Below are 27,403 nucleotides of genomic sequence, written 5' to 3'. Positions count from 1 at the left end.
TTTCATTCATTACTAGTGGATAATACTCGTCATGGCCCGTCATACCAAGACGATCGTGCAATCGGCCATCCTCAAGTCTGCCGCAAACCTCACCGCACAGCTCTTCCGCTACTCAACCAATCCCACAGCTCAGCCGCTAGACTGGAAGGCTGTCGTTGAATTCGCTATCTTCGGCCTGATCCAGGCCCAAGTGAACTGCCATTGGCAGGAGTTCCTAGAAGATGTATTTCCGTCGTACTCGGCCGCAGAAAAGACAACTGCCCTACAGAAGACCATCCAGTGGCGGAATATTGCCTACAAGATAATTCTGGATCAGACAATCGGGCTCTTCATAATGAATACGATCTTTTTGGTTTGCACCAATTTCACCCGATTCACCAGTGCGTCTGTGCTGCTAGCCGAAGTCAACCGGAAGGTCTGGCCCTTGATCGTCAATGCTTGGAAAGTCTGGCCTGCTTGCTCTTTGTGCAACTTCCTTTGGGTTCCTGTGGAGTCCCGCGTCCTTGTTGCCTCTTGTGTGGGATTCGGCTGGAATATCTTTCTAACTTTCTTCACGATGGTCAAATAGAAGGTGTTGGGATGGTTGTGATCTCGCAAACTGAGAGAGATATATATCTGCTTGAATGGTGTGGTGGGGATCACTTGGTGCTGTTTCTGGGCAATGGGTAGTTAGTATGAAAAGCTGGTGATGTACACAAATATCTCCATTTCATGTAGAGGTCAATAACACGGCGTGAGTTGCGATGTGATGTTTCTCGTATTCTACAAGTAGCCTTAACCATCCGCATAGTATGTTGATTGACGGGATAAAGGCGCCACCCACGCTAAACTGATTTAGTATATAAACTAATACGAACATAGTAAAGCAGGGTCCACATCAAATAAGGAAGTTTGAAGCACTCGGCTGGCTCTCAACTGTGCGTTCTAAGAAGGCAATCCCAACCACCACCATCGTCATTCATAAATTCTTGGCGCAGCGCCTCGCAACAGAGATGCCAAATCTATACTACTGTTCCTCATTGTTCACAGGACGACATGGCGTGGTTCCATAAGGTATCTTCATTATTACTTGTGGCGGGCCTGTGTGTTCAACCGTCGTGGCAATCGCAATGTACAAGTTCGACGGTCGATAAGCCGCGGGTTTTAGTGCTCAGCGACATCGACAACGAGCCGGACGATGCGCAGTCCTTGGTCCGCCTGATGGTGTACTCCAATGAACTACGCCTGGAAGGTCTCGTGGCGACGACCAGTATCTGGCTGAACGATACGACCCGACCGGATCTCATGCACGATATCGTGGATGCCTTTGAAATATCAGTGCCGTATCTCCGCCACCATGCATCGGGATGGCCCGACGCCAGCGAGATGCACAGTCTAATCGCGTCCGGACTGCCCGTGTACGGTATGGATGGCGTTGGCGAGGGGAAGGATAGTAGTGGTTCAACACTGTTGATCAATGCGGTTGACAAGTCCGAAGAGCCCCTCTGGGTCCTCATATGGGGTGGTGCGTCGGTTCTGGCGCAGGCCTTGTGGCACGTCAATGCCACCCGATCGCCAGCGGATCTCGATCGTTTCGTGGCCAAATTACGTGTGTATTCGATTTCCGACCAGGACAACACAGGAACCTGGATGCGGCGCAACTGGCCCAGCCTGTTCTACATTGCCAGTGTGCACCACTTCAATCGCTATGCCGTGGCTGGATGGGGCGGCATTTCGGGTGACGACTACTATCATTTCCCCAATAAGGCTAATAAGGAAGTCATCTCATCCGCCTGGGTCCAGCAAAACATTCAGGCTGTTGGTCCCTTAGGTACCAAATATCCGGATGCGGATTTCATCCTCGAGGGCGACACCCCTTCCTTGCTGCACATTCTCCCGAACGGCCTCACCGACCCGGAACATCCAGAGTGGGGATCATGGGGTGGTCGGTATGGGCCTGTCACCTTTGGAGAAGGCCATTTTGCCGACAGCGTTGACACCATCGTGGATGATTCGGGGCGAACAATGATGGGATCCCATGTCACCGTCTGGAGATGGCGCGAGGCGTTTCAGCGAGACTTTGCCGCTCGCATGAAGTGGACGATCGCATCCAGGTTCTCTGACGCGAACCACGCCCCGGTTGTCACGGTCGACGGGGACAGGACTCGTCGCGTTATCCAGATCCCGGTGGAGCCAGGCCAGGAGGTCGTGCTGGACGCAACGGACTCCTGCGATCCCGACGGAGACAGCCTGACCTTCAAGTGGTGGCAGTACTTGGAACCTTCTTCCAACAACAACAATCCCCGGAGAGATGTCGCTGAGCTTTCCCTGAGTTCTACGGATTCCCCCCGAATCACTGTCACAATCCCCCCGAGCCAGGTGATACGACGAGAAGACCGCAACACCCACCCGGAAAGCGACAAGCACTTGCACCTCATTTTACAGGTTTCTGACGGGGACGTGGTGTCCTATCGTCGAATCATCTTTACGGTGCCAGGCTCGGGATCAGCTCGGGACAAACAGAAGAGTCACGACGAACTGTAGATATCTAACCGTGTATATCACCATTGACTTACATGGTCTTTCAGGCTTAGACATCCTAGTTAAAATAGCAAGTATTATTCACGTCTATACTAAATGTAACTACTGCTGAGCAGTACTGTTTTGAACAGGCTAGCCTGGTTAGAATCCACATGCATCTACCAGGGTTCATACTACTAGTACCACAATCAGCTAATGTAAATCGAAACTCTTCATTCCTTGACGAGAATGGCCGAGAACGCTTCAAATCGGTGACTCGGTGATTGTCCGATGCCAGCCTTCGGCCCCGCAATCAATCGATTACTCATGGTGGGGATTTCCTCGGCTGTCGAGACGAGTTCCTAGGGACCGGAGAGATGCATTCAAGCCTTTGAGTTCCTGCATGCATGCTCGATCGTGTACGTCTGTTCTAAAATGGCAGCAAACTCTTCCCCTGTCTACATCTTAGGGCTTGGAAGTATCGGATGTTTTGTCGCCCATTCTCTTCACTCTCTAGCTGATAACCCCCCCATTACACTCCTGCTTCATCGAGAGTCTCTGTACAGCGAATTCACCTCCACGGGACAGAAAATAAGCCTGCAGGTCGGGGATGACGGAGATCCAGACGATCAATCCGGCTTTAATGTTGAGGTCTTAGGGAGCGATGTCACACCCACATCGCCAATCCCTTGCCTGATTGTCACAGTCAAATCGTCAATGACAGTAGACGCCATCAAACCTGTCAAAGAAAGGCTCGGGCGAGATTCTGTTATCTGCCTATTCCAGAATGGCATGGGCCAAGTTGAAGCATTGAATGAGCAGCTATTTCCCGACCCAGCCACACGCCCAACGTATATGTTCGGAATCGTTCGGCATGGCGTCTACCTGAAAGCGGCCTTCCAAGCTGTATTGGCTGGTCGCAATGGCTGCGTCTCCCTCGGCTTTGTAGACGCCGATGCCTCAGATGTATCCCGGCCGAGGAATCGGTTTCTTATCGACACCCTGCTCCGATCAACAGCTCTCAATTGCCAGGAATTGGAATGGACATGCCTTTTGCGCGATCAGCTTTTCAAGCTGGCAGCAAATTGCATCCTCAATCCTCTCACGGCGCTGCTCGATGTTCGCAATGGCGTTATTGCCGAGATGGCTCAGGTCAGACCGTTAATAAACCGCCTCCTGGAGGAGATATCAACGGTGTTTGGCCGGCTGCCAGAACTCCAGAATCTTGCTACCGATGATCCCTCATGCTTCTCCCCCGTGTCCTTGGAGGCCGTCGTCATGGACACGATCAGAAAGACAGCGGGAAACTCCAGCAGCATGCGGGAGGATATCCGTCAAGGGAGACCGACGGAAATCGAGTTTATTAATGGCTGGATAATCAAGCGTGGCAGGGAACTGGGGGTGGATTGTGTGGCCAATTCATCTCTAACTGAACTGATCCGGTCTAAGAGTAGTCTATCTCGTTAAGTATGAAAAGCTACAGATTCATATATTACCGATTGGTGAGGCAGGAGTGCTGAACCATGGTCAGATATGCACAATGACACTGCGCCTTACTCCGTAGAGAACTAAGATTCCTCTGGGGGACTGGGGACTCGCCCAAGTGTGGCGTTTACATCTGAGCAGGTAAAGTCTCCGGTCGTCATTCGCCTACAATCCACTCCACTGTTACTGCCATCAGACCGTAGGTAGCACATATGAAAGGCTACGTCGTTTGATCAAGATTGATAGAATATAATCCATTTGCCCTGCATCTGAGATGAAATTCACCGGTAGAGTACATAGGCGGTCCCATCATTCTCCATCCTCCGCCGCCTCATCAGTTACACAATCCACCCTAGCCGTAGTAGGGGTTCTTGACCTCGGACAAGTCACCAGGGTCCTTGCAGCACTGGCCGTTGATATTCTGGCCTATTGAATGGAGCTGTCAGTCGGTATTCGCACATGGATTCAGGACAAGACTGTTACGACGAGCATACCATTGGAATCGTAGAGGCAGTTGTCCGCACCAAAGTAGATATCACCATAGTCACTGGGCCAAGAAGCCTCCAAGGAGCAGCCAGGTTTAATGTATTCCTTGGTGGAGGTGCCGTCGAACCCAGCATAGATGGTAATAGGGGAGCTAACGGTAACGGAGCTGCGGACAGCGGCGTCGTCAACGGTAATGTAACCCTTGTTGACATGCTTTGGAGGATTAGACAACAGTTACGAGACAACCAAGGGAAAAGGATATACCAGGGTAGTAGCCTGAGAGAGGGCAGCAAGGCCCAAGGCAGCGAGGCAGAGAATGTTAACCATTGTGACTGATTGATAAAGAGATGCTGGTACAGGAAGATGAGATTATTGGCGATGAGGAATAATTGCTTGATGATTCTGTCTGGATTCCCGAGGGAGATGGTCACTTATATAGCTTTCTCCGAGCTATTTTGCCAGACCTCCTTATTCATGCTCGTAGTTACATTGCGCTTCATCTCAGCATAGTTCATCATACCTGAATTTGGCCCCCAAGGAGTTGATTTCATTCTCGACACGTTGCATGATGATTTGAATATTGGGCCATAGCTGTGGAGTAGGTCCTCTTCCAAGACCATAATAGCACGATGTGTACTCGCTTTCTCGTCTCCAACTAGCCAGTTTCGTACAATCAGAAGCCTCTCTGGCTGTATAGCACTGGGATCCACTCATCTCAACTACCATCACACGCCTGAGTTTCCCCGGTGGTATGAGGGTGTTTCCACCAGCGCAAACTTGGCGGCAGCTCACCACCGTTGGGCGGAGGATACTGAATCCCCGGTCAGTTGGAGATGTCCCCACACTGAATTGGCACCGCCTACTACGCTCCATTAGTGCCAGCGAGAAGTTCGTTAGCACAAGTACCAGCTGAAGATGAAGGTATTCGATTGAATCACAGTTGCCTTCACTCATTCGTACTCAATCCTCGCTCGGGCGTGTTAAAGAACACTACTCTTGTTCACCGGCTACCGCGAAACCCATTGTGCTATATGACAAGCGCTAGTGGGAGTGAAGATCAATGGATTCAGTCATTGCGGGGGAATACAGCCGAGTGGCCTCTCGAAACAACCGAGTAGATCGCCATGTGAATCTTGGTTCAACCAAGTTCGACCGAGTTGCCAATTCTAGGAGTTCCTGCGATGGACATTGTGCCAACTCAGTCGTTTAGGCAAACCCACTTTACAGAGTACTATACGGGCTTAACCGACCTAACTGCCTTCCTCATATAGACTACGGCACTGGGTCAATCTATTTGAATTTGAACGGTCGCTACTAGGGAGAACTGATCTGTTTACTCTCGGTTCCACCGACCGGTGATGGATTTGGGTCTAACCTAACCTATCCAGTCTAGTCATATAAGTTCCGATGAAAGACTCCAAAAGGAGACCTGCCTCTCGTTGGAGAACTCCACTCTTGCTCCACAACTGTGCATGAGTACTGTCGGCACTGTCGAAGTCAATGGTCGGTAGCTGCCGATTCCCGTTCGCCAAGTGTATCGGGAGTGACCCGAACCATCGCCAGGACGTAAGTCGTCGTCGTCGTTAATTGGTACGATGACACATGGATTCACAGTCGATCTGGTTAGTCATTTTTCGTGGAATAATAAAGGTGAGTTGTCGACATGCTTCGGCCGGTGAGTGTGAGTATACATATATCCCCCCATATCTTGCGCAAACTTCATTAATTGTGTCCTGAAGTACTCGATTGATCGCAGTCATCGCTGTACAAGCACGAGCATCTACGTTATTCCAAAGATGAAAAATAGAAAAAAATATGGCTTCTGCTTCATTACTGCTACACTGTGCCAACATGCTCGATCCTTAATTTTGTAGATATAGTATTCCATCCAATATTCTGGATATTCTCAAACATCAAGCAGATTTGAAACAGATCAAATAGACCGGGTCTCGCGACTTGTACTGTGTTTGTATAATTCTATTAGATAGTTACATCATGTTTGAAAGTTATCTTAACAAGCGGTATAAGTTTCAAATGACTACTGTATATAGATGGTTAAGCAAGAGGAATACTAGCTCAGATATCCATAAAATATCCGGCCAAGGATATATTATGGAATTAATATCTATTAACCTGCAATTTGCGGATATAGTATGCCCCCCAACATCTGACGGAGAGGATATGTCCTGGTCGCGATATCGTCTTGACAACACAGCATCGACAACTATTCCTTTGACTTCCCACGAACCTACAGAACATAGGCAATGACCCGGTTGATTCTATTAATAACTAACGCCAACACTCCTCCAGCTCTGGAAATACTAGTAGATCAGCAAGATCAGCATTAAGGACCGTCATTTCCCGTATGATCAGCGCTAGAAGCCGCACTACCTTTGTCACGAAGGGTTTGCGGGGCGAGCAGATCATTTCCACCTGAAAGTCAATTAATTAGTTGCTTTGCGTTCTTTATCAAAGATTCAAAGATGGATACGCCCGGTCTGTTGAATGTGCCCGATGTACCGATTACATCCAACGCCCGAGTGCCCAGGTTCTGTGCAAGGCGTTCGATCAGGATCGTAGCGCAAACTACAACCTCCTACCACGCGGAAAGCTTGCTTGATATCACTGGTTAGAGTACAAAGGGTGCCTGACAATGGTGGAGAAAGCGAATGGGTCAATGGATGCAGAATATCCGATTTTCCGTGTCACCGCAAAGGCTTTACCCGCTATCTGTGTTCCCTCCCAAAGCTTGGATAGCCGTACCAGATGGCCATGTGGGAAAAAAAAAATACAACTGTGACTATGAAATCGAAGACTTCTGAGCTCTACCAGTGGTTACGTGATATGCGATCACACATACTTGAACCGTCCAAGCCTCGCCTGATCGGAATCCTGAGACGTGACGCAAGTATACCATGCATCTACCAAGCCACCTTTTTTACCTGCCTTGGTGGAGATTACGAGTTGGACCTGGATCCACACAGCCTTTGTCGCAAGTTGACCCTTCTCGTACTTTCAACCCTTGTCCTGATGCCTGGGATCATAGTTCTGCCTTCACCCGAAGCAACGTTTCAGGTTTGGTGAGCGTCTGGAAGAGCCCGTCATCACGAAGATAAAAGGCCAGGAAAACCGCTCGTCACTCGGTCAATTCTTTTTTCTCAAGCTCATTCTTCTCGACCGGTGGTATCTACCTTCACAAGCCTCCATTCTGATTCAAAATGCAGTTGCTCACTACTCTGTTGATCTCGACTTTTGTGATCTCTGCTTCAGCAGTCGCAGTCGATACACCTCCCCCTTTCATCCAGCAGAGACCCCCTACTCCTCCTCCCAACTCCATTTGTCACTGTCAGGACCCACGCGGTTCGAATGTTAACTCCAAGACGGAGTACTGTTGTATGAAATACAGTGCAGCCTCAGGGACGGCCAAAACCGGCCAGGCTGTGTGTCAACATTTCAAGAACAAGGCGGCTAAGAACGGGTTTATGGAATGTTGCCAGCCATCGCCAGGCACGCTTGCTGACATCCGCTTTACGAACGGGAAACCTGCCCTCGATGACTTTGCGGTCTGCACATGACTGTAGACTATCCCGAAGCTAGAAAAGAGGTACGACAAGCTATATCCATTGTGACTTGAATGCGATACTCATACCATATCTAGAGCGACTATGGCATTTCTCCAAGTGCCGTTGGGATATCAGATCATGGCATCCTGGTCTGGACAGTGGAATGGGGTCTGGGACGTTGGTCTGAAAAGGTCGGGCTGTGTTACGGGACCAATGCTTTCAGGATATATGTTCATGGTTGAGGCTATGTTCAGATAATGGAATATCTAGCATGGATATGTTACCTTCAATATCAGGGTTGGCAGTCGTAGAAAAGCTCTGCCTGATGTTGTGTATTCAATAAACTATCCGCTGCTATCTGTATCAGCATCCAACCTAGTTTGATACGATCAGTCTCAATAGACAGCAGATAGATGAACGGTCGCTCTGATATACTATATACTCAGTGTTATTAAGATATGTGCTACAATGGAATTGGCTGTTAAAAGCAGGCTAACCTATAGTTTTCTCTCGTGTTGTCGATGGCACGTCCACGGAGCACGGAGCCCTAGGACACTGACCACCAGTGGGAATGTTCCTTACCATTCATTTCACCATGCGTTATAACCACGGCAGGCGATGCGCAAGGATAATTGGCTGTTCCACTGTCTCGACTAAGAAAGGTTTCTTTGATCTTATTCAGCCACCTCTTATCGTATTCTTTGTAGTCGTGGTCTTGGCTTTGCGTGGCGCAGGGACTGTCGGCTTACGGCTGACCATGGTCCTGTACTCAATACTTATTGCCGTTCTCTTCCGAAGTGACAAAAGACTCCGTAGTAAAGGTAAAGTTTCACGTTCAACACGCTATGACAAGCCTGTACCTGATACTATACTGTTTCATTTTGCTCCTTGCACCCACATGTGTCCTGGGCCTACGAGAGGATAGTCCGTTTGCTACCGACACATATGACCTTCCGAACAATGTATCCGCAGAATACTTCGAGGCCGAATCTCTCCTGTCTGTACCACCCTTGATTCAGAGATCGGCTCAGGGCCAACGGGTGCAGTGCGGCGCTGGCTTAGGTTACTGTCAGAGTATGTGAAAACGCATCTCCTCATACTGCGTTCCAAAAGTTTGCGGATCCGTTTCTTCATGCTGATTGCTACCCACAGACATCGGAGGCTGCTGTCCGATGGACACTCACTGTTGTCAATATGGGTTCTGCCTGCGACCAGGGTACACATGCTGTCCTAAGCAGCCTTGCCCACCCAACACGGTCTGCTGTGCTGGAGAATGCCACCCGAAAGGCGGCCAATGTTGTGACAACGGTCGCTACTGTAGTGCTGGGAGCCACTGTGGAACGAGTCAGTGGCAGATCACCATATGCTACCGGGATCTCACCGATGAAGAAATGAGGAATATTTCGGAGACTTTCTCGAATAAGAACGGTGTCCCGCGACAGCCATCATGGCAAGGCGGCTCACTCAGCATTATTTGTGTGATCTTCCTCTTTCTGTATAGGCTACTAGAGTGGTAGCCACACTGGTTGCTAAAATCAGCGACTAAACCTCTCCATCAGCTAACGAGTTTACTGCCTGTGTCTGGAAATGGGGTTACAATCGAAAATTGCCAGATGTTGGAATAGGAATTTAGGACCCATGATATATTTGAAGAAAGCCGAAACACTCAAAAACAAATAAACAATTATTTGCGTGGGAAGATTCCAGACCCTTTCTACCTTATCTCAAGTAGACAGTCTTTTTTCCCGATACACCGTTAATATAGTTGAAAGGCGATCGTGGCCATACAGCAACCTCGGTCAGAACTGACTCTACCTCTGGGACCACCACCAGAGACTGTTTTGATATATAGCGTCATCCTCATTGCCAACCAGGAAACCCCATTTCTTCAAGAACCAGGGGGAGACCTCCCAGCTGCGCGCATCCCAAGGGGTCCCATTTCCACGGCCATGTAAAGACGTCGCCGTTGAGCCCCAACACCGCATGCTATCATGCGCCAGATCAAAACACAGCTCATCCTCGCTGAACGCCGGGGTCCCGGATGAGATTGCTGTCAATGCTTTGGCACGAAAGGAGGGAAATGGTACAATGTCAAGATAGGGATGATGGGGAAACTTCAGTTGTTCTGGGATGGGCTGGAGATCTGCAGCCAAAGTATGGTAGGAAATGGGCTGGTACCGAGAACAAAAGGGCGATTCCGAATCATCGTCTACAAAATCGCCCAAAGATAGCCCTAACTGCTTGGCATTTTCGAGAAAGGCAGACGTACTTGAGAAGCTCGTGAGTTTGATTGTTCTCAGATCGCTGCATTTTGGTTCGATCTGCGATAGTCTTCTTGCCGTACTAATGCCTACGGCTTCGATACTCCACCGAGGAGGTCCTTTCATCTGTGATAGCAGACGAACTCCCGAGTACAAGACCAATCCAATGTTAAAAGGCACTGTGAGCTCGGATTTAACCAACTGGAGCCAGCAAAAAAAACATGTTTGATTGGCGAGATCAAACAAATGGTTATCAAGGGCTCCGCCCATCGAAATAATACCATATTTCAGGATGGAAGCAATCCCGAGTTGTTCCGCGTCGAGAATTTTCGCAACATTCTCTAGATCAGAAACGCTAGCGAAATAGCCTAATAGCTCTCGGTATAAAAAGTATGGCTTAGCACTTCGGTGATGATGTATACCGCAAGGCGAGCTGAACGGTGTGAGCTTCTGGCGTGTATCACGCGATCCAATTCCATATTCTCACATTGCAGGGGGGCTGCTAACATGGCAGAGGGGTCCAGAGACTGTTGAAGCCGCTCGCCCAAGCTGGCCCTCACTCTGTTTCACGACCTCGAGGCCTGCTTCTTGTCGTGCCTTTTGTCGCTGACCTTGGTTCCCGTCGGTTAATTGACTCGTCGCAGGTAACGGATACTCGTACTTACGACTTCGCCGCTTAGCCCGTGCATTTTGCTCTCGTCTGCGCTCGCGCATCCATGGATATGGATACTTTGTATCGTCCGACATTAGGGGCAGGCAAGAAGGATATTGTTGGAGTTAATAGCGTCGAGATCTTGCCAGGTGGTGTTCAGGTACAAGAGCAGACGTCTTGCGTCTGGTGGAAATAAGCCGGATATAATCGGCGTTAAGCATGGATGCCTTAGTAACAAGGTTTACTATCTCCCCTACCAAGGCGTTCATTAAGATAAATTATAGGGCCAGCAAAAGTAAACACTACAGAAAAGTCACCCCATCACAAGTACGAACGGATCTGCTCCTCATTCCACTGCCAGAATTTCTCACATAATCCCACCTCAAAAAGGTCCTTGCGACCTGCTACCACCTTTCCCGGGGGGACAACTATAGCACATGTTAAACCTGTTCGATCTGCTGTGGGAATTTGGTCGGGCTTTGGGACATACTCCATTTTCCATACTTAACAGACTCGATCTCAGGCTGAAGACCGGCATAAAGCTCGGTATAAGCACCCACTTCCGGTGGTTGGGCGATTAGCTTCTACAGGAGCATTAGCGGTGATATTGCTGGTCTGTGGGTTGGACTTACGACAGCAGCGACCTGCCAACAGGGCATTGTCCTCTGTAGGTCAGTCATTGCAGTGCCCGGATCAAGAGTCTACTTGGAATCAGTAAGGGTTCATGACACGATATTGCTCTAAAGACCCACAATACTGCCGACACCGTCCTTTTCGGAGCGCCGCGCAAACTCCACGGCTAGTAGGATATTGGCTGCTTTGCTTCTTGCATATTTTGTCCAAGCTCCCTCGTCCTGGCGGTAGTCTATATTCGAAAAGTCAATCGCCGGGGTCGGGGCCATCCTGACCGCCGAAGAGGATAACCATACAACGCGCACTGAGTTCCGAGGAGAGTCAGCTGCAGCCCTGACAAGAGCTGGATAGAGCAGCTTCGTAAAAAGAAATGGCCCGATCACATTCGTGCCGAGCTGCAGCTCATAACCCTGAGCGGTTGTGGATCCCTGTGGAGGGATCATCACGCCGGCATTATTCCAGAGAACGTGGAGCTTGGATTCCTTCGTCAAGAATTCTTCGGCTGACTTTTTGATTGTTGATAAATCGCTGAGGTCGAGCTGTAAAAAGACCATTTGCCCTTTAGAGTCGGGAAAACGCTTCATGATATCGTTGATTACGTTTTCCCCTCTGGAGGCGTTGCGGGCAGCAAGATATACTTTACCCCCATGTTGATAGAGAATGGATGCTAAGTGCAGGCCGTATCCTGAGGTAGCACCAGTGACAAGGAAAGTCTAATTTCCACGCTATTTCAGTATATGGATGTTATTCAAAATGTCCTTCGCATACCTTGCCACTTTGGTCACTAAGATTTGCCTCAGTCAAGGGAGGTTCTGATGAGGAAAACAAGCCCATTGTTGATTGAGAGCAAGGATGAAGAACCAGGAAATTGGGAAGTGTCTGAACTTCCTCCACCGAAGAGAGAGGGAGATGCGGAACTTAATATAGCCCACGATTGCAACGGATTCACGTACCTCTCCCACTTTACGCCATCCTCATCTATACAAGGACAGTCCAGATGTCAGCATTAAAGTTGAGACTTTTTAATTGGACAAACCTGGTGGGGCGAAGGTCAACATTTAAGTTTCAATATCTCGTTCTGGAAGTTCCACTGAAGATCATTCGATCCAGTTTACCTCCGTGCATCCAGCACGACTGATGTTATGCACACAAGCTCTACCTTCGCCTCAATATGCACTATAGTAGCCTAGGTTCGATGAAAGTAGTGTCTCATCGGCAATTGAAACCGATATGAGAGCAATCCTTAAGCAAGCCTGTTCTAACTTTAGGAAAGAAAAGTATCGAGTGACGGAATTCCATAAGACACAAGGCAGCAGAGCACCTAATCATGTCATTAAACATTGAAGCTGAAGGAAAATCCATTAGTTATTGTAACTGTGCTTCCTCGGCTAACGGAGTAGTAACCGCAGAAAGCTTCTGTGATAGCAACTGTCAATCCATGTCTCACGAAATTGCCACCGTCTGTTGAGATATATAGTTCTCTACTGGCATTGCTAATTGATGGGTGCAGTATGGTCCAGGCTAAATCTTAAGGCGTTGTTAGACTGTGAATGTAATAAGGAACATGCAAGCATCAGGAGACGGAAACTGGCGGGTGTAAAGGGTCAGCTGATGATGCCGTGCCCTCTCCTTACATACCCGACGAAGATACCAGGTTCGATTTCAGTCTTCAGGTACGCCAAGAAAAGATGGCAATTCGATTCACAGACTTGTCCTGATGCTTACTACAAGGGAAGGCGGTGAGTCTCACCGACTACCACCACGAATGACGTCAGTGGATAAAAGAACCCTGGCAAGTGCTCCGTAATCAGACTCTCCACTCAATATCGCAGAGAGCAGATGTCGACGTATGTGATCTACCCATTCCAGGAATCCTGGCTTGCTCCTATACGTCATCGCGGACTAGCATCACCCAGAGGGTCCAGAATATGTGTGGCTTCAATCAGCGAGTATATAAACTTGCGCGATTCAGCCCTCAAAATGGCCTACGCGCCGAGGAGCTGTTTGTCAACATAACATGAATCACAAACCTCCTCACGTTTCTCCACGTCACCATCCCGACACCGCGTTAAGATATTGCTAGGTGACATATATAGTCTTCCTTTACTTCGGCGTGGTTGAACAGCAGGGGATGTACTATCTCCCCTTTGTAGCATCTGCCACAAAACAGAAAATTAAACAGGCCTGTTAGCACAATTCAAACGACATTGGAAGGGTATTTTACGCATTCTGTCACTGCGTCAATTAGAGAACGCCTAGATATCCCCCCAAAAAAATGCATTCCCGTGAAAGTTCAGGGGGAGGTTGGGAAGGGGGCCCTCGAAAGTACGCCTACAGTCGCGAGGGAGCTCGGGAACGAGAGATGCATCTGTAACCAAACCTTGCCTTCCGTCGCAATCTTCGCGTGAAATACGTCTAACACAATGATACAGCTATCTTCCCTATTGGGGCTTTTCAGATTCCGAGAAGCATGCTCAACAGTCTATCGGAACCCACCCGAACGTGTCACGCGACAATGTCTTGACGGTCTTTGCGCAACTCGCTGCACTACGAATGGGAGCTCAAAGAGCCCTGATATCGCTTTTTGATAAAAGCATGCAACACGTTGTTGCGGAAGCAACTCCAGGACTTAGCTTGCGCGGCACTGAGAGGTGCGAGCGAACGGAAGCCTTATGGCTGGGCGTTCGTCGCCTGCCACGCCAGAAGATCGCAATGTGCTACCATGCAGTGAGATCATTTGTCGAAGACGAAAAGGACATTTTTGTTGCGACGGACCTTGCTGAAGATGAGCGATTCAAGCACCACCCATCGGTAACTGCTTATCCGCACAACAGATTTTACGTGTCAGTGCCCATCCAGTCCCCGGATGCATATGTCATTGGGAGTGTGGCAGTGCTGGACGACCGGCCGAGAGATGGAGTCCGTGATGAGCAAGTACATTTTTTGAAAGAACTCTCGGCAACGGTTATGGATCACTTGCTGTCTCAACGCGCGATGCGAGAGGAGTATCGCGAGGAGAAGATGGTCCGGGCACTGGGCTTGTTTGTCCGAGGCAAGTCAGATCTGAACGAGTGGTTCTATAGTCGAAATTCCCCGGACAAAAAATACGGCTCAAAGATGGCACATGTCAACAGGCGGTTGGAGCAACTGCAGGTCTCTGTGTCAAGCCCCGATGAGGACGAAAAGCAACAGGAGTGGATGGACAAGGATGGGGAAGCCACAACAGGTAAAGCCAAAGAAAACAAAAATCACAAATATAGATCGCCTGTCCGAAAATTTGGGAACCAACAGGACAGTAAAAAGGAGGATGAGGACGAGGTAGATAACAAAAAGAGCAAAAAGCAGCGCCCCAGGCTTTCACCTACCACTAGCCAACTTCAAGAGACACTTGCGCCGTCTAGTGTCCGGTCGGTGGTCAATCGCGCCGCTTCTTTGATATATCAGGCACTGGATGTCGAAGGGGCAATGTTCATTGATGCAAGCGTGTATGCTCGTCGACAAACTATGGGTTCTACCGAGACTACCCATGATACACCAGAAGCATACAGCATTGGAAACCAAGTAGACGAGGACCAAGTCCCTTCTGCCTCATGCCCAGAGTCTGGGTTTCCAGGCCCAGCCGATGACGAGAAAGAGGCCAGAAGTCTGGTCCTTGGCCACTTCACCTCGTCGACATCTGACCAAGCCGAGAATCTGAAAAACAGTCACTATGTCTCTCTCTCTGGCGCTTTTGTGAGTCATCTTATTGACCAGTACCCCAAGGGGAAGATCTTCCACATTGAAGAAGATGGCTCCATCGCGCTAAGTTATGAGGGACTAGCCGATGAGATGGACTATTCAGAAAATGGTGGACGTGGCGCACAGACTACAGAGGCCCAGAAGAAAGACGTACAGCAGGAGACAATGGATATCAAGCAACTTATGAAGGTTTTACCGGACGCAAGATGCATTGCCATTTTTCCTGTCTGGGACTTTCAGCGAAGCCGCTGGTTTACAGTCAATTTGGTCTGGACGGACGATCCAGGCAGAGTGTTGTCTGAGCCAAAAGATCTAACTTACATGGCGGCATTCAGTAACACGGTCATGGCTGAGGTGTCGCGCTTGGACTTGGAGGCAGCCGACCGAGCCAAGGGCGATTTCATTTCCTCTATATCTCATGAATTGCGGTCGCCTTTGCACGGATTACTCGGAACTGTAGAGCTGCTCCAAGATATGGTGAACTCCTACGCGCAGCGGTCGTTGACCGAGACCATATACAGTTGCGGGAGGACATTATTAGACACGTTAAACCATCTTCTTGATTATGCTAAGATTAATACTCTCACCCGACCGCGGCTGTCGGATATGGCTGGTCGACAAGGAGGAACAGACGTGTCCAAACCCCAATCAGCGGCGCCTGGCTTTCTCCAGGATGAAGACCTGGGCGTGCTGGCACAGGAAGTTATCGAGGGCCTTCTTGCAGGAGCAGAGTATCAGCGTCGCGGGCCAAACGGCAACAATGGGGTAGCTATGAAGAATAATGTCAATACCCCAGAGTCTCGACTGATGACTATTGTGGATATTGAGTGGCAGGACAGTTGGCAGTTCAGTGTTTATGCTGGAGCTTGGCGCAGGGTGGTGATGAATCTATTTGGCAACGCTCTCAAGTACACGCGTACAGGATACATTCGACTACTGATGAAGAAGGACACGTTGATTACGGACGGCAAGGGCCCTAGAGCAGCAGTTCACATCACAATCAGTGATTCTGGGCGCGGCATGTCTGAAGACTTCCTTAAAAATCATCTATACAGTGCCTTTCTCCAAGAGGATACCACGTCACCTGGTCTAGGGGTTGGTCTTCACTTAGTCCACCAAATCGTGAAGTCTTTGAATGGACAAATCAAATTTACAAGTGAAGTCGGTCGGGGGACAAGTGTAGACGTCGTTCTTCCTGTGACACCACCAGAACGATCGACCTCCGTCCAATCCTCCGACTATACCGGTTTGAGAGACAGGCTAAACGGCATGACGGTCTCATTATTCACAAGGAGCTCTCAAATGGGCGACCTAGGATTCGATCAGCAAACATTTGAAGATGTGCTGTCAAGTCTGGGACGGATGGTGTCAGGATGGTTTGGTTTAAAGGTATTGAGTCACGATGAACTTACATATGAACGACCGGATTTCGCTATTATTACTGAGCATGAATACCACAAGTATTATCGACAAGGCTCCAACGAGCCGGCACCGGATAGCTCGGAAATCAAACCGTCGCTTCCGTTGATTGTTCTCAGTGCACGAACCAGTAGCTGGAAAGCTCTGGGAGAGACTGTGGATGATTCTGTTATCTTTCTTACACAGCCGTGAGTGTTTCAGACCATACTGCTAGGGTCCCGTATTGACCACTTCGTCTAGTGTGAGTCCCAAGACTCTCTCAACAGCATTCGAGCATTGTCTGGGCTTGTCAGGTCGCTCTGAGGAGTCAACGCCAAAAAGAGACGACTGCCCTCACAGACCTGCCAGGCAGATCTCCCAGGGATCTAACCAAGGACCGGAAGTCCAAGCCAATAACAGTAAACCTGAGCATCTACAACAGACTGATGTTGACGGCGATGATACGGCCACTAGTGATGGCAAACAAGAATCGTCCAACAGCGAAGGAGAAGCTCAAGTGAACTCCATGTCAGGCAACATTCTTCTCGTAGAGGATAACCAAGTCAATCTTAAGGTGTGACACTTCCTGGTGGGAGATTAACTGGTTCTAACGGTCCGGCTTAGATTATTGAAATGTGTGTCAAGAGTGCTGGGTTCAAGTACCAGACTGCATCCAATGGTCGGGACGCCTTAGAGAAGTTTAAGGCCGATCGATATGACGTTGTAGTGATGGGTTGGTCGCAACCTTTGCTGTAGGATTATGATAAAGCAGGATAAGGCTAACTAAGTGACAGATATCTCCATGCCCGTCATGGATGGCCTGACAGCCACCCGCGAGATGCGACATTTTGAACGCACGAAAAAGTTGCCACCTGCCACTATAATCATACTAACTGCTGTTCTGTCCGCCTCTATGCAGCATGAAACCATGATCAGTGGGGCCAATATGTTTCTCACAAAGCCTACGCCGCTGAAGCAATTGAAGGAAATACTGCGGAAGCTATCTGAAGGGAAGGATGTATCTGACGAAATGAGCTCATGATGTGAGGAAAAGTGTGCTGATAAATGTGTGTACATAATAATTGCAATCAAGTTTATAGAAAGGGCGCAACAGAGGTATAGAGGGATGAATAACAGTGGCTACGGTCAGCAATGTCTCCTGCTTCACTATCACCGACGACTTGATATGTAGCGACTCGCACATATAAGAGAGCTTATTTTTTGATGTGTAAATCCCAGTATATTGTAATCTGGAGTTTGAGATCTATTCTAAGTTCAAAGAGAGTCATCGTAATGTCAATATCCGTCGTAGCCGTGAAAGTGCAAGGCCTGCCTCGCCGTCTAAATTCGCCGTGCCTTCTCTGGTCAAGAATGGTTAGTCCAACCACCAATGAGGCACCAAGTGCTCTCCTTAGCCCAAGGTGACCGTGATGCCTGCGCTAGCAGAGCAACTGTTGGTGTCGGTATCATCGGGCTGCTGATACGAATCGGCGCAGTCGGTGTCTCCCGCTGAGCAGGATGCAGATGAGCAGCTCGAATCATTCGGGGTGGCCGAGAAGCCAGCGGTGATGAACTCCGAGCCGGAGTCCAGGTTGATAGAGGAGAGATCCCAGTACACGGTGTCACCATCCGCGGTGTACTCGAATTGCAGGACACTGGTCTCACTGTCGGTGGTTGCCATCTTGATGGAAATCCCGCCGGTAGACTCGGTCTTCCAGGCCTCGGAATATGTGGCCCCTGAGGAAATTGTCTGCGCTTCACTGGAGGTGTCAGAGGTGGACCAGAGGTATACGGTGCTGCCGAGGTTATTCACGATCTGGACGCTGCCACTTCCACTGGTGCTGGCGCTGGCGCTGGCGCTGGCACTGGCACTAGAGCTGGCGGCGACGGAAGTGGTGGTCGGAATAATGCTGGTAGGACTACCTCTGGGGTAGTGATGAGGAAGTGCAAAAGCAGTCATTGCAAAGACCGCCGAAAGAAGGACTTTAGAGAGCATCATCACGGATCGTGAATGAGGACTGACAAGGAGTGTCGTGGAAAGAAAGAGGGTAGTCAGATTTGGCTCTAATGAGTGGCCGGCAAACGTGGATTTGAGAATGAATGTCGGAGGGTCAACCTCAACGTCAAGTCTAATCAAAGAAAAGAATGGAAAGAACAGTAAGGATTGTGTGTGTAATGTGAGAACGCAGGTGCAGACGGCTGCAGGCTGGGGGTGTGTAGCTCTATATATGCCTCATGGTGGAGCCGGCAAAGATGGAGAACATTGGCCACCACCCCAATCAATACAAGCCACTGCTCCGTTCGATGCATGGCCCAGTCATGTGTCATGTCAGAAACGGATACCCATTTCCACGCGAACTGTGGGGCACAAGTCTCGAACGTTCAGGGCAGGTGTTCCATTGGCCCAGGCCAACCTAGGGCTTAGATGCTTAGGCAGAAGCTTACACCAATACTGCAAGTGTCCCTGGATGTTCCAGCCTTCAAGGCCAATCTAGAAACAGCCTCTAGATGGGCAAGGTGGGTCTCCCACATGGTGGTTCTGGACCGACTGGTCGGTGGCACTTTTGCGCGGGTGATCCATGGCGTAGAACGAGAGTGATCGAATGCTGTAAGAAACTCACTATTGCTCTAGCAGTATGCGGAAGAGATGCTCAATATAAAGTAGGAAGCGCTATACAGAAACAAAGAAGCCGCTAGGGTTGAGCGTAAGCATGACGTATCGCACGATCTGCGACGTCGAAGCAGTGGCGACGCACTTGATTGGTCGGGACACTTGCCGGACTCTTTCACAAGAGGACTTAATACTGCTAAAATAATACTCAATAATGCTAGGAATACCTCTATAGATCATGCATTTCCTGGTCCTAATTCCCAGTTGGAGGGAGTCACAGGTCACGACAAATGAACCGGTACCACGTGAAGACGAACGCAATCCAACCCTAACACACCCACATCTTCTAGCATCAGAAGTTCCATGCAGAGAGCCTGGTAGGTACGTATCGGTACTACTGTTGCCTGGTCTACATTCGTCATAAACCAGGTCAATGTCCTTGGTAATGCCATAGGAAAGCTTTCAAGCTGGTCTTGCGCTAGCCCTGTCCATGATACAGGCTCCCCCACTATGGACAAACTAGAGATGTAGTATGAACCGATGCCAAATGAAAAGGATGACGAACATATAAGTACCCCGTTCCAAAGGCAAATATCTGCTGAAGAAGGGGGGATTCATTGTACAACTTCCAATAGTTAATCCAACTATAGCTTCGGCCTCCCACTTCCAGAAAAGTGATACACAACATCACTAAACTTGGTTTCCGGAAAGACATAGAGCCATTGTAGCTCTTCCTCCTCATTATTCGTAACCGAGTGTTCCATGTCACCCGGGATAAACACTGCACACCCCTTTTCAACCTTGTGGTGCACTCCATCGATAGTCACTACTCCCCGACCACGAAGAATGTAGTATATCTCGGCCTGAGCATGGTGATGGCTGCATAGGTACCCAGAGTATCCTGGACAGACAGCGATCCCTGCAGAGAGGTTGTTCGTTGGGGTCTTCGGCTGAGTGAAAAGCGTGCGCCACGACACCTCGCCTCGCGAAGGGTCTTCGAATGACTCAGATGCAAGATTAGAGATCGTACTTGGTGCAAGCACGATCGGTTTAGCTTTCAGCATTGGAGAAGCTGCGATTATCTCAGCAAATACGAGCGGGTTAATGACCATAATAAAACATACTAGGACGAGAAAATGCCTATCTTTCTTTAAAGGGGGAGTATAACGTCGGTAGATATGTTATAACGAAAATTTGGAAAGCATCTCCATAGGCCTGCAATCTTCTGTTCCTCGGTCGACCTCCAAACCGTTCGGATGAAGGGAATTTAATCGTGGAGTGAGGAGAGATACTGGGCCCAAGCACAGAACTATGGGATTTGTTGCCTCTTTCGGGAATAGCTTTGCAGTGTATCACATCGAGCGATATATCGCATAATAGAATATTGAATTGGGGTATTGAGTCTAGAATAATGCGTTACGTACTACATACATGGAGCTACCCAAACGCCGACCTTGTCCAGCAGTTAACCACTCATATACTCCTTTTCTTGCGATTCTACCGCCTCTCGCAAGACCACACAGATCTTCCGCAATTCCGCCTCGGTAACAGTAAAAGGAGGAGCCAGGAGGATGTGATCGCCTCGCATGCCATCGACAGTCCCCGCACCAGGATAGACGGCTACTCCTCGTTCGAACGCGGCTTGTTGGACCCGCAAGCCGAACTTAACCGTGGGATCAAATGTCGCCTGGGTTGCTCTGTCCTGCACGAACTCCACGGCCCAGAAGAGGCCTCGTCCGCGAATATCGCCAACTGAGGGGCAGTGCGCCAATTCCGTCCTCAGTTGCTGTTCTAGAATCTGTCCCAGGGCGGCGCAGCGTTCCACCAGACTCTCTCGCCGAACGATCTTCTGAACCGCCAAGGCGGCGGCGCAAGAAACGGGGTGGGCCTGGTAAGTGTGTCCATGGTTGAAAGCGTTGCTCCCTTTACGGAGCACATCAATTACCTTCTTGTGGGCCAAGACTCCTGCGATGGGTGCATATCCTCCCCCTAGTCCCTTAGCGATGGTCATGATGTCGGGCACGACCTTTTCCTGTTCAAAAGCGAAAAAGGTCCCCGAGCGCCCCACGCCGCACATAATCTCATCAAGAATCAGTAGAATGCCGTATTGATCGCACAGGGCCCGGACGCCGGTAAAGTATCCGGCAGGTGCTGTGACGCAACCCGCGGTCGCGCCAACGATCGGCTCGGCTACAAAGGCAATAATCTTCTCGGGACCGATGCGGAGGAATTCTTCGTCAAGCTCACGCAACAGTCGGGCCGTGAATTCTGTCTCTGTCTCTCCCGCTTGCTGGTGCCGGTATGCGTACGCGGGAGACACGTGAGAGGTATGAGGGTACATAAATCCAGTAAAGGGAACCTTGCGAGCAAGGTTTGACGAAATTGACATGGCAGCAATGGTATTGCCGTGATAGCTCTGCTGCCGAGAGACAAAGTGGAGTCGTGCCGGCTCGTTTTTCTCATAATGATACTGTCGCGCCAGCTTCAAAGCCGACTCGATCGCCTCGCTGCCACTGCCGACAAAGAATGCCTTCTCCAGTCCGTAGGGGTTTCCGCTTAGAAGAAAGTCGGCCAGCTCCTCCGCCGACGAGGTGGTGTAGGACTGCGTATGGATGTAGCTGACATTCTGCATCTGCTTCATAATTGCTTGGTGAACTTCTTCTCGCCCGTGACCGATTAAGGCCACGGCAGCACCCGCACAAGCATCGAGAAGAGTCCGACCATCGGAAAGATGTAGCGTCAGCCCTTTCGCCTTCTCTACCATGACAGGGTGTTCTATGAGAGAACGATGGAGAAGGTGGCCTTCACCATTTGGTTTCACAGCTGGCAAGGGTTGTCTATTTGGTCTTGAATCGATGCTATCGTCCACTCTAGAAGGTGCCATTTTGGTCAGGTTGAATGGTTCGGCGTGAGTTCGGAGTATCTCGGAGTCTATTTGCTGCTCTGCGATGAGGCCAGCTATTGGCAGCGTAAGAAAGGCTTGGAGCCAGAGAATCACTTTCACCTGTAATGAGTCCCAGTACGATGGACGTAGCCACGATTAACCCAGAATATATATACGGGGGATATATAGGATTCTCGGGCGTTGCCTCCTTTCAGAACCGAGAGCCGAAATCCGCTCGGCTTTCGCAGCAACAGTTCAGGCTGGTAAACAAGATCAAACGATCCTTCTCATGATCTAAAAACCAATACATCTAAAAATTCGAGTAGGGCATTGTGGGACGGATCGCCCCGAGCCAGCGTCCAGATCTATCTGCTCTCCATGTCGCAGCTATTGCTGAGGGAACCCGTGTGGATCTTGTCTTGCCATCTCTTTTCTAACTTTCAAATTTTCTTTCTTCGCTCCGGGCAACTGCAGGGATAGTACACAATATCTCATCAAACACTTCGTAGCAGTCAAGAGGGTTGTATCCTCCGTATGCTATCGGCCTTAGCTGAAGGTTTTTCCTGCCTCTGTGAGCAAGTTATGATCAACGTGTGGGCTTCGCGGTCCGAGGCAAGAAGGCCAGGTCGGTAAAGAAGTTGTGTTAAAGCGCAGCGCATAATAATAATAAAATAATTATTATTCATAGGGTGGGGTGGAAGTGAGTCAATTCTGGATCATCGGATTTGAAGCAGCATCGGCTTTGCTGATACCAGACCAAGACAAACAGACCTTCGGATTTGAACACTCGGTTTCGGACTGTACAAGCGGATTGATCGACATCCCTCCGGTTCAAACAATTCTCACGACAATTAGTCTCGTGCTAATAATCCTACTGTGGATTTCTTCAGGTAATGTCGGCTTTTTTCGCTTGTATAAGAACACGTTAGACGCACAAAATGCTTGCAATTCGGGAAGCCTCCCTGAGAAGGTAGAGATTCGCGACCAACAATATTGGCATCGTATGAGCATACAAGGCAGGACAAAACGCAGTCTGGAGAAACACATGTGTTATCAGTCATGGAGGAACATGGCAAAGGCTCTTCAGCGCCCCCCACAAAAATAGAGGCTCCATTCCCTATCACTGCGGAAAGTGAGCCCTCGCAACCCGATCATGATGTTATGGACGGTTGGAGAGGGTGGGTAGTTGTGGGAGCTGCTTCTTGTTCTCTGTTTGTCTATCTCGGCATCATTTACTCCTGGGGGGTTCTGCAAGTTCAGCTACTTGAATCGGCCTCCTCTTCCTTGACGACGTTGACGTTCGTCGGCTCTCTGGCCACATCCTTTATGGTGTCAAGCAGTATCCCGGTAGGACTCATGATCCGAAGGTGGGGATATCAACGAACTGCTCTAGCCGGCGCGGTTCTTATGGGTCTAGGGGAATTCCTGGCGAGCTGGGTAACTGAGTACGTTGGTGCATTGTTTGTGACACATGGGATCATCTTTGGCGTCGGAGGAGGCCTAACGATTCTGGTATGTTGTTCATCACTATATTCCTTATTTGGCACCCTTCCTTCCAGCATGTATCCATTTGCCGCAATCAGTCATACTGGGTCATCGTTTATCTCACAAATTGAACCAGACTTGTTCGACTGCCCCAATGCAATGGTTCGAGAAGCACCGCGGACTAGCTGTGGGAATCGTCTTCGGGGGTGGAAGTCTAGGCTCTGCCATCATGAGTATTGCGACCAACATGATGGTGAAGCAACTGCCACTGGAATGGATAGTCCGTGTTCTAGCGTTTCTGCTGTGGGGTGTCTGTGCTCCAGCTGCATGCCTCATCCGACAGCCATCTCACGCAAAGAATTCAGTCCCCCGCCCGCAATGGTAAGAACTGCCCATTCTATACCCGAACAATCGGAAGATTCTCATACTCTGAGCCACCCAGGTATCGTTTCCGCGAAAAGGAATTCCTTATCTTATTTGTCGGTACCGGGCTGGCTTGTTTCCCCCTTTTTGTTCCTCCATACTTTATCCCTATCTTCGCGCGATCGGTTACGCATTCTCAGAATATCGCAGTCATCATGCTGGCCATTTGGAATGTCGCCTCCACCGTGGGACGGGTAGTGGCCGGCTTCTTGTCAGATTCGGTTTTGGGCCCGATCAACAGTCTTATCCTCTCGCTCACATTGGCCGGCATCAGTGCTCTCGCCATCTGGCCTTTCTCTAGTACAACGGGCGTGCTATCCGTCTTCATCGTGCTAAATGGATTCGGGTGTGGAGCCTTTTTCAGTCTAGTTCCCAGCACTATAGGCGCGATGTTTGGTGGGAAGAACACACTTGGGATACTCCCAATCATCTAGGCAGGATGGTTCGTGGGCTTCTTTTTCGTAAGCCGATGACACACTTCCCCTTTCTTTATGCCATGATATCGTACTAATCCTCCATAGGGGTCACCGATTGCATCGGGGATTTATTCGCTCTCCGGAAAAGCGGACAACATCGAGTCATATCGGCCAGCCGCATACTATGCAGGTGCTATGTCCATCGTTGGCCTTTTATTCACAATCGTTCTACGTTCAATGTATTCAACACACCTGCTTGTGAAAGTATGATGCTGCAACTTAATCGCAGAGATGTCATCCTGACATCAGTGCAAGATCGATGTCCTCCAGCGTAGGCCACCACTGCGACCATGCGCCCTGTTCATGAGAATAAGTGCTAACCTCCGTAAGCAGATGAGTGAGCGGTGCGCTAATATTGTCCAACTCAGAGTTAGGGGCCACCCGTTGCGCGGGCTGAGTATAAGTCACTCCTGGGCTTGCTCCCTCGGCCCCTTCAATTTCTTGTATATGTTGATTCGATCGGTCAACGACTCGAAATTCGTGGATGGACTGGTGAAGATGGTCGAAGTCCTGTCGAGACTTTCCCAAATATCTTCCCCTGTCAGCAGAAGCGCGTTCGTATAAGAGTGAGGCATGTTTGAGAGTAGACACCTAATGAAATGTTAGAATTTAGCCATGCAAAATATAGAAGTTCGATAGCAAAGACGCACCCAAGCCTCTCCCAGCTTCCACACGTGCCGAAACTCTTCCAAGTAAGACAGACAGAAATTCATCAGCTGTTCAGCCTGGGGACTTCGACCAAGGTTCATGCGGGGAAATCGGTAGATGTAGAGGTTCATATACGACGCGGAAAAAGCACAGAAACCCACAAACGGCGTCATCAGATGGGCTCCACATTCTGATGCTTCGTGTAAAAGCCTGGCAATGTGTTCCGCCGCCGAGAACAGCTCTAGTGCGCTCGATTCCCACCAGCCGACGGGCGCTTCCGCTTCGAGCAGAGGCTGGTCCACCGGTCCTCTTGGGCCCGACTCTGCAGTGGGTATAAATGGAAAATATTCACGGTGGAGCATAAGAGTGCTATATGCAAATACGCATTAGCCTTCCCGTGTCGAATCGAGAAAATAAAATGACCAACCTTAGATAATAGAGAAGATTGATATATGTGAATGACTCGCCATATCCCAATGTCATATGGATCGCCACACTGTTGCTGGGATAGTGAAGGCGATCATGTTGGCCAGCCCTCCACCTTTCCAGTTGGGCCTTAGTTCTAGACCACGGAGACCCTGGGACCCAAGGGCAATTCTCTGGGGCACACATCCCCGGCGCTCGACGTCCGTCGTTAAAGATAAAAGTCATTACCTGTGCCCAGATATCAAAGCCAGAGACTAAAATCTCGTAGCATTGGGTTATATCCAAAAGGCCCGACGGCAGACGTTCAGACCAGGTGAGGTTATGCCCCGTGTGCCCGGGATAAAGGCTTACGTTGGTTCCAAAGGCAAATTCCACGGTGCTCAAAGGCCGTGAGACTTTCAGCTTCTCCATCTCGGACATGGGAAGCATGGGTGGGTTGTAAGTACCCGAGCTGATCATGCGATCCATGATAAAGCAGGCCCAAATCGTTCTATTCTCTATCCCCGGAGCAACTGTATCTTTGGCTGTACCCGGACTGATGTCAGGGTCGAGAGGGTACGGGGCAGTGCGTCGACTTTGGATGGATTGCATGATTCGGATCGCGATACCTAGCATATGCGCTCAGCCTTGTAATTCTTCCATGCGGGCGCTTTGGTCAGGACGTACCGCAGTAGACCCAAGCCTTATCGAAGTCTCGGCATCCCCACTCGTAGAGTGCCATCATCAGGAGGGCCTGAACAACCTGTATGTCAGGTGGCTGGAGAATGAGTTCTGAGAGACTCTGCCGGATGTAGTATTCATAATGTTTACTGGGTAGCAAACTCATTGCCCAAGCTGGGTTAAGTAGCGATAGTTGTGTTCTCGTTACAAGAAGGGTAACGCCGAGCAGAACCTTCGTCTCCTGCGAGCACTCCGACTGAAATGCCTGCATGAGTGTTGGGAGATGAAGAATTCCCAGCTCGGGGAACTTGTTCGTAAAAACGTTCAAAGACTTGAGGATCACACTGGTCGGAAGACTACCAAGATGTCCATCGACCTGTGAGATGTCCACCTCCCCACTGGAAGATTCCGGTGTTAAATGCGACCTATTACGTCCTTGATCTGACGAGGCTGGCTGTAGCCTTGTTTGTTCCTCATGGTCATCCTTTGCATCCTCATTCCTACGGCGTACCTGGCCTCGCCTCCGGGAACCCTTGGAGGCTACCTGTCTCGGTCTGGTAAGAACGCAACCGGGAATCTCCGATTTCTGACACTTTTGACATGGCGGACTACCAGTATTGACACATTTGATTTTGGATTTTCTGCGCCGTCGGATATATGGATGAGCCCCGGGTTGGCCTTTAGTTTACCGAGGGTGATGTTGATGTACACTTACCGGCAAAATGTGCACGAAAGACTCGAGCGCATACTTCCCTCTGTTAGTCTCTGTCGCCAGTGATACACTACTCTTGACTGCCAAGACTCCCGATCAATGAGACGGTTAGAGGAAGGGGGATGAGTTTCGGATTTGAAGACAGTCGTTGAGAAGAGTCGGGAGAAAAGTTCAATCCCGATGCCAAAGCCGAGGCAAGGTCACATGACCAGTCCTGTATGCTCTCGGTATGAACATGGAGTTCAGGAATTAGTGTCAAAGATGAAAATTAAAAATAAACACATAGCTGGACAGGTACTACATAAATTCAGTATGTAAGGAAACACATTGGTCTATACTCTGTCAGGTAGCTGAGAGTTAGAG

The 27,403-nt window shown here is 49.6% G+C and overlaps 13 protein-coding genes across 13 annotated transcripts; 6 read left to right on the top strand and 7 right to left on the bottom strand.

The window, feature by feature from the left end:
* Positions 1-31: 31 nt before the first annotated feature.
* Positions 32-2,523, top strand: BDV37DRAFT_285502 (uncharacterized protein; the record flags this gene model as incomplete). The annotated part of the gene is made up of 2 exons (XM_032087744.1): positions 32-415; positions 1,030-2,523. The coding sequence occupies 2 exons, from the start codon at positions 32-34 to the stop codon at positions 2,521-2,523; spliced, it is 1,878 nt and encodes a 625-aa protein (XP_031938960.1).
* Positions 2,524-2,934: 411 nt separating this feature from the next.
* On the top strand, positions 2,935-3,966 carry BDV37DRAFT_296125 (ketopantoate reductase family protein; the record flags this gene model as incomplete). The annotated part of the gene is made up of 1 exon (XM_032090047.1): positions 2,935-3,966. The coding sequence occupies one exon, from the start codon at positions 2,935-2,937 to the stop codon at positions 3,964-3,966; it is 1,032 nt and encodes a 343-aa protein (XP_031938959.1).
* Positions 3,967-4,336: 370 nt separating this feature from the next.
* BDV37DRAFT_285500 (uncharacterized protein) lies at positions 4,337-4,797 on the bottom strand (the record flags this gene model as incomplete). Its single annotated transcript, XM_032087743.1, has 3 exons — positions 4,337-4,410; positions 4,479-4,683; positions 4,735-4,797. 3 exons carry the CDS (start codon positions 4,795-4,797, stop codon positions 4,337-4,339), a joined length of 342 nt encoding a protein of 113 aa, XP_031938958.1.
* Positions 4,798-7,688: 2,891 nt separating this feature from the next.
* On the top strand, positions 7,689-8,045 carry BDV37DRAFT_285499 (uncharacterized protein; the record flags this gene model as incomplete). Its single annotated transcript, XM_032087742.1, has 1 exon — positions 7,689-8,045. The coding sequence occupies one exon, from the start codon at positions 7,689-7,691 to the stop codon at positions 8,043-8,045; it is 357 nt and encodes a 118-aa protein (XP_031938957.1).
* Positions 8,046-8,878: 833 nt separating this feature from the next.
* On the top strand, positions 8,879-9,428 carry BDV37DRAFT_285498 (uncharacterized protein; the record flags this gene model as incomplete). Its single annotated transcript, XM_032087741.1, has 2 exons — positions 8,879-9,073; positions 9,186-9,428. The coding sequence occupies 2 exons, from the start codon at positions 8,879-8,881 to the stop codon at positions 9,426-9,428; spliced, it is 438 nt and encodes a 145-aa protein (XP_031938956.1).
* A 416-nt stretch (positions 9,429-9,844) lies between these two features.
* Positions 9,845-10,564, bottom strand: BDV37DRAFT_273504 (DUF3425 domain-containing protein; the record flags this gene model as incomplete). The annotated part of the gene is made up of 1 exon (XM_032085069.1): positions 9,845-10,564. One exon carries the CDS (start codon positions 10,562-10,564, stop codon positions 9,845-9,847), a length of 720 nt encoding a protein of 239 aa, XP_031938955.1.
* A 590-nt stretch (positions 10,565-11,154) lies between these two features.
* Positions 11,155-12,746, bottom strand: BDV37DRAFT_177418 (uncharacterized protein). Its single transcript, XM_032079430.1, has 5 exons — positions 12,348-12,746; positions 11,699-12,292; positions 11,579-11,647; positions 11,437-11,530; positions 11,155-11,374 (listed from the first exon to the last, which is right to left on the bottom strand). Exons 1-5 carry the CDS (start codon positions 12,411-12,413, stop codon positions 11,268-11,270), a joined length of 930 nt encoding a protein of 309 aa, XP_031938954.1. The 5' UTR covers positions 12,414-12,746; the 3' UTR covers positions 11,155-11,267.
* A 462-nt stretch (positions 12,747-13,208) lies between these two features.
* Positions 13,209-18,016, top strand: BDV37DRAFT_254448 (hybrid sensor histidine kinase/response regulator). Its single transcript, XM_032082633.1, has 5 exons — positions 13,209-13,949; positions 14,012-16,924; positions 16,977-17,289; positions 17,340-17,448; positions 17,510-18,016. Exons 1-5 carry the CDS (start codon positions 13,855-13,857, stop codon positions 17,755-17,757), a joined length of 3,678 nt encoding a protein of 1,225 aa, XP_031938953.1. The 5' UTR covers positions 13,209-13,854; the 3' UTR covers positions 17,758-18,016.
* A 1-nt stretch (position 18,017) lies between these two features.
* BDV37DRAFT_254445 (uncharacterized protein) lies at positions 18,018-19,356 on the bottom strand. The gene has a single exon (XM_032082632.1). The coding sequence runs from the start codon at positions 18,712-18,714 to the stop codon at positions 18,127-18,129; it is 588 nt and encodes a 195-aa protein (XP_031938952.1). The 5' UTR covers positions 18,715-19,356; the 3' UTR covers positions 18,018-18,126.
* Positions 19,357-19,970: 614 nt separating this feature from the next.
* Positions 19,971-20,438, bottom strand: BDV37DRAFT_285493 (cupin domain-containing protein; the record flags this gene model as incomplete). The annotated part of the gene is made up of 1 exon (XM_032087740.1): positions 19,971-20,438. One exon carries the CDS (start codon positions 20,436-20,438, stop codon positions 19,971-19,973), a length of 468 nt encoding a protein of 155 aa, XP_031938951.1.
* Positions 20,439-20,691: 253 nt separating this feature from the next.
* On the bottom strand, positions 20,692-22,466 carry BDV37DRAFT_177322 (pyridoxal phosphate-dependent transferase). The gene has a single exon (XM_032079428.1). It carries the CDS (start codon positions 22,208-22,210, stop codon positions 20,792-20,794), a length of 1,419 nt encoding a protein of 472 aa, XP_031938950.1. The 5' UTR covers positions 22,211-22,466; the 3' UTR covers positions 20,692-20,791.
* A 1,383-nt stretch (positions 22,467-23,849) lies between these two features.
* Positions 23,850-24,804, top strand: BDV37DRAFT_273499 (major facilitator superfamily domain-containing protein; the record flags this gene model as incomplete). Its single annotated transcript, XM_032085068.1, has 4 exons — positions 23,850-24,076; positions 24,138-24,514; positions 24,557-24,579; positions 24,640-24,804. The coding sequence occupies 4 exons, from the start codon at positions 23,850-23,852 to the stop codon at positions 24,802-24,804; spliced, it is 792 nt and encodes a 263-aa protein (XP_031938949.1).
* BDV37DRAFT_177330 (uncharacterized protein) lies at positions 24,573-27,309 on the bottom strand. The gene is made up of 5 exons (XM_032079429.1): positions 27,044-27,309; positions 26,335-26,969; positions 25,670-26,276; positions 25,245-25,611; positions 24,573-25,185 (listed from the first exon to the last, which is right to left on the bottom strand). Exons 1-5 carry the CDS (start codon positions 27,073-27,075, stop codon positions 24,829-24,831), a joined length of 1,998 nt encoding a protein of 665 aa, XP_031938948.1. The 5' UTR covers positions 27,076-27,309; the 3' UTR covers positions 24,573-24,828.
* Positions 27,310-27,403: the final 94 nt, after the last annotated feature.

Source organism: Aspergillus pseudonomiae, assembly GCF_009193645.1.
Source record: "Aspergillus pseudonomiae strain CBS 119388 unplaced genomic scaffold BDV37scaffold_61, whole genome shotgun sequence".
Lineage (NCBI taxonomy): Eukaryota > Fungi > Ascomycota > Eurotiomycetes > Eurotiales > Aspergillaceae > Aspergillus > Aspergillus pseudonomiae.
This window is presented reverse-complemented; position numbering and strand designations above follow the sequence as displayed.

What these genes read in the sequence shown, in the direction of transcription:
- BDV37DRAFT_177418 (XM_032079430.1), bottom strand. Translation starts at nt 12,413, where the DNA reads ATGGGCTTGTTTTCCTCATCAGAACCTCCCTTGACTGAGGCAAATCTT. An exon ending in GTTGGCAGGTCGCTGCTGTC is followed by an intron (nt 11,531 to 11,578) that starts GTAAGTCCAACC and finishes ATGCTCCTGTAG; the next exon opens with AAGCTAATCGCCCAACCACC. An exon ending in TGTTAAGTATGGAAAATGGA is followed by an intron (nt 11,375 to 11,436) that starts GTATGTCCCAAA and finishes CATGTGCTATAG; the next exon opens with TTGTCCCCCCGGGAAAGGTG.
- BDV37DRAFT_254448 (XM_032082633.1), top strand. Translation starts at nt 13,855, where the DNA reads ATGCATTCCCGTGAAAGTTCAGGGGGAGGTTGGGAAGGGGGCCCTCGA. An exon ending in CGGGAACGAGAGATGCATCT is followed by an intron (nt 13,950 to 14,011) that starts GTAACCAAACCT and finishes ACAATGATACAG; the next exon opens with CTATCTTCCCTATTGGGGCT. An exon ending in GTTATCTTTCTTACACAGCC is followed by an intron (nt 16,925 to 16,976) that starts GTGAGTGTTTCA and finishes CACTTCGTCTAG; the next exon opens with TGTGAGTCCCAAGACTCTCT.
- BDV37DRAFT_254445 (XM_032082632.1), bottom strand. Translation starts at nt 18,714, where the DNA reads ATGATGCTCTCTAAAGTCCTTCTTTCGGCGGTCTTTGCAATGACTGCT.
- BDV37DRAFT_177322 (XM_032079428.1), bottom strand. Translation starts at nt 22,210, where the DNA reads ATGGCACCTTCTAGAGTGGACGATAGCATCGATTCAAGACCAAATAGA.
- BDV37DRAFT_177330 (XM_032079429.1), bottom strand. Translation starts at nt 27,075, where the DNA reads ATGCGCTCGAGTCTTTCGTGCACATTTTGCCG. An exon ending in CTTTCGTGCACATTTTGCCG is followed by an intron (nt 26,970 to 27,043) that starts GTAAGTGTACAT and finishes CCGACGGCGCAG; the next exon opens with AAAATCCAAAATCAAATGTG. An exon ending in AATCTTCTCTATTATCTAAG is followed by an intron (nt 25,612 to 25,669) that starts GTTGGTCATTTT and finishes ATTTGCATATAG; the next exon opens with CACTCTTATGCTCCACCGTG.